Raw genomic sequence first — 3,316 nt, 5'->3', positions numbered from 1 at the left:
CCCTTGGTCCCCTCGCCGCCGCCGCCGCCGCCGCTACCTGGTGCCGGCTGCGGCGCGGGCGTTGCCGCCAGGCAGCTGCACAGCAGCTTCACGGCGTCCGCGTCCAGCGCCGCCTTGATGAGCTCTGCATCATCCGCCATCAGGTCCGCCAGCACGCCCGCCACACAACCAACGCCGCTGCTCCCGCTGCTGCCGCTGTCCCCAAGCCACGCTGCCGCATCGTGCTGCTGCTTGAGCTGCTGCTGGGCCGCTGCCGCCGCCGGAGCGGCGCCGCCGCTGCCCCGACCGGCGCCGTTGTCGCCCGCCGCGCCGCCGTCGAGCCACGACGCGGCCTGCTGCAGCAGCTTCACCAGCCCCGGCAGTACCACGCGCGATGCCAGGCGCAGCTGCTCGACCTGCAGCTCCCGCGCCCGCCGCGCGTCCCCCGGCTCCGCCGCCGCCTCCTGCTGCGCGGCGGCGGCCTTGAGCAGGCCCGCGACGACCACCGCCACCCCGTAGCGCGTCGAGGGGCCCGGGCTCTCGCGCGCCAGCGCCAGCAGCTGGCCCAGCAACTCCGCCTGCTGCTGCGGCTCCTTGCGCAGCGGCTGCGCCTGCTGCTTCGGCAGGGCCTCGTCCGACTGGCTCTCCGAGATCCCTGGGGACAGCGCCTCCAACAGGAGCAGCAGCTGCGGCGGCGGCGGCGGCGGCGGCGCCGCCGCCGCCGCGCCGGCGCTGCTGCGCGCGCGAGCGCCGCGCCGTGCGGCAGCCGGCGGCAGGCCACCCGCGCTGCCGCTGCCGGCGACCAGGGCGGCGAGCGCCTCGAGCGCGGACTGGCGAGTGCTGAGGCGCGGCGACGCCAACATCTCAAGGAGGGCCGGCACGACGCCAGCGTCAGCAACAGCGGCGCACTGCGACGGCAGCACGTGCGGGGACGACGATGAAAGGATCGGCAGTCGACGGCAAACCGGCGCATGTCGCATGTCCTTGTCAAGGCAGCACCGCCGAGCGCTGGGCGGCGCCCGGCGTGCCGAGCGCGGCAGCTGCAAACGCGAGCTGGCGCTGCTTGCCCACCTCATCAGGCGTCGCGCAGCACCGCGCCAGGATGCTGGCCGCGACCTCCGACAGGTGCGGCTTGGCGCCGCCCAGCAGCGCCCCCAGCGCGCGCAGCGCTGGCGGCTGCAGCAGCGGGTCGTGTGGCGCCAGCGGCGACTGCGGGCAGCGCAGGAGAGGCAAGGTGCACCGATTGCGGAGCTGCCAGCACCAGGCTGGTGCAAAGGATGCTGGTGCGCGGCACGCACCCATGGTGCGAGAGCAAACAGCATCCAGCATCAGCGCAGAATGCAGCCGCCTGCAGCCTGCAGGTGTTCACTTGCAGAGCGCCCCTACTTGCACTGGTGGAGCCGCCATTGTGTGTGTGCACGTCCAAACCCGCCAACCTCACCCACCCGATAAATGAGCTTCAGCGACCGCGCCGCCGCCTCCACGACCGCCTCGTCGGCGCTGCCCAGCGCGCGCAGCAGCGTCTGCACGGCGCCCTGCGCGACCACCGCGCGGACGCCGTCGTCGACGCCATACGCAAAGCTGCCGAGCGTCGCTGCAGATTGGATAAGCTCCTCCCGGTCGCCGTCGCTCTTGTTGGCTAGGGCGACTACCTCTGGCAGCAGGCTGAGCAGCTGGATCTTTTTGGATTTGCTGCCTGAGAGGGTGCAGGGGGCACGGGAGGCGGGGGGGGGCGAGCATGACGAGAGGGTGCATTCGCATGTGCGCGCACGCGCACTGCGGCGGTTGCGCTGACATGGGCCCATGGGGGTGGTCGTGCGTGCCAACGGCGAGCCGCATGGGTGACAGGATGCGGTGTGAGTGCACAGGGCTGGCCCAGGGTGCCTCACATCGCAGGACAGGGGGGCGCCATGCAAGCGTGCACACGCGTGCTGCATTAGTGTGGGTCTAGCCAATGCTTCAAAAGGCGCTCCGACAGGCCAGCGCGCGATACAATGTATTTGATGTGGTTCTTCCATACCGATAATCTCGTTCTTGAGGGCTTTGAGGGCGCGCAGCCGAAGCGCGCGATCATGGCTTCTCAGGCTTTCAGCCTGAACGTGACTGACCATGTTAGTCATTCCTACACAGAAGAACTTTCGTAAACCATGCTTGTGGCTGCAAACTCTCGATACGGGGTGATCTAAAGCTTCAGTTGCGAGTCTGCCCGCACGCCTTCGGTGTGAGTACTTATTGTGGGAGTGTGGTCATAGCGGAAGGTTGGTGCATATGCTTACTTGCACACATATAAGCGTTGCAGAGCGCACACCAGCCAGAGCACGATCTCCAGTGATTCGCCGAGTCTTTGTGGCAGGAGAGTCCTTGGATATGATAGATTAATAGTAAGGTGAACCATAGCGGAGGAGTAGGCCCCAGCTCGCAGCGCGTTGGCCGAGCCAAAGCCCCTGCGGAAATATGGCTCGTTGCTTGCTTGCCACGCGCCACCCCGGGCCCCGCGGCCGGCGGGCTGCCTTGGTATCGGTTGAATGATTTGTTATCCAGCATTGTGCAAGCTGCCAGGCCGGGCAGCGCATCATTCAGGGCAAAAGCAGCGGCGGCGCTGCGGGGAGCATGCGTGCTCTGCTGTTGGCACAGTGCCAGAGGCGATGCCGCACGTTCAGCGCGGTGCCCCCTGCAGCAGCGGCGCTCCCCCTTACCTTCCTGACATGCTGCTATCGCCCTAATCACTGCCCACCTGGCCCCGCACCAATACTGACAGGCGAGGACCGCTCCGCCGTTCGGCTTCTTGGGGGGGCGGCTGACCGGTTGAAATGGGGCGCCCAACTCGGCAGACGCAGCAGACGCCGCCCGCCAAGGCAAAGGGTGCGCCCACCGACGGCGGCGCCAGCACCAGCTCCGGCGGCGCCCGCGGTGGCCGGAGGGCCAGCGGCGGCGGCGCTGCGGCCGCCGCCGGCCAGCGGCGGACGCGCGCATCGCAGGGCGGCGACGCAGGGGAGCAGACCGCCGCGCTCGAGGCGACCCCTGCTTTGGAGCGCGACCAATCTGAGGCGCCGCCCGGCGGGGAGGAGGCCGGGGCTGATGCTGATGCTGAGGCGGACGAGGAGGAGGCTGTCAGCAGCGGCGCTGATGACGATGATGATGAAGCCGAAGACGAGGAGGCAGAGGAGGAGGACGGCGAGGAAGAGGAGGAGGAGGACGAGGAGGAAGCCGAGGAGGAGGGGGAGGGCGGCGGCGACGAGGGCGGCGAGGAGGAGTCGGGCGCAACGCCGTCGGCCCGCCGCACGCGCGGCGTGGCCGGGCCCGCGGCCACGCCGCCGCCGGGCGCGCAGCGCGGCGG

The 3,316-nt window shown here is 69.8% G+C and overlaps 2 protein-coding genes across 2 annotated transcripts in view; one reads left to right on the top strand and one right to left on the bottom strand.

Moving 5' to 3' along the window:
* Positions 1 to 2,099, bottom strand: part of MNEG_8304 (hypothetical protein) — a gene marked incomplete at both ends in the record, with an annotated part of 4,579 nt that extends 2,480 nt beyond the window's left edge. Inside the window, 4 exons of the mRNA XM_014043222.1 lie at positions 93 to 887; positions 1,051 to 1,188; positions 1,425 to 1,675; positions 2,000 to 2,099. Of these exons, the coding sequence (XP_013898676.1) occupies positions 93 to 887; positions 1,051 to 1,188; positions 1,425 to 1,675; positions 2,000 to 2,099 (1,284 nt within the window). The remainder of the gene's footprint in view (positions 1 to 92; positions 888 to 1,050; positions 1,189 to 1,424; positions 1,676 to 1,999) is intronic.
* Positions 2,100 to 2,789: 690 nt separating this feature from the next.
* Positions 2,790 to 3,269, top strand: MNEG_8303 (hypothetical protein; the record flags this gene model as incomplete). The annotated part of the gene is made up of 1 exon (XM_014043221.1): positions 2,790 to 3,269. A coding segment is annotated over one exon (480 nt), but the record flags the coding sequence as incomplete, so codon positions are not given.
* Positions 3,270 to 3,316: the final 47 nt, after the last annotated feature.

The sequence above is a fragment of the Monoraphidium neglectum genome, assembly GCF_000611645.1.
Source record: "Monoraphidium neglectum strain SAG 48.87 unplaced genomic scaffold scaffold01562, whole genome shotgun sequence".
NCBI lineage: Eukaryota > Viridiplantae > Chlorophyta > Chlorophyceae > Sphaeropleales > Selenastraceae > Monoraphidium > Monoraphidium neglectum.
Note: the sequence above shows the minus strand (reverse complement) of the source record. Positions and strands in the feature narration are given on the sequence as shown.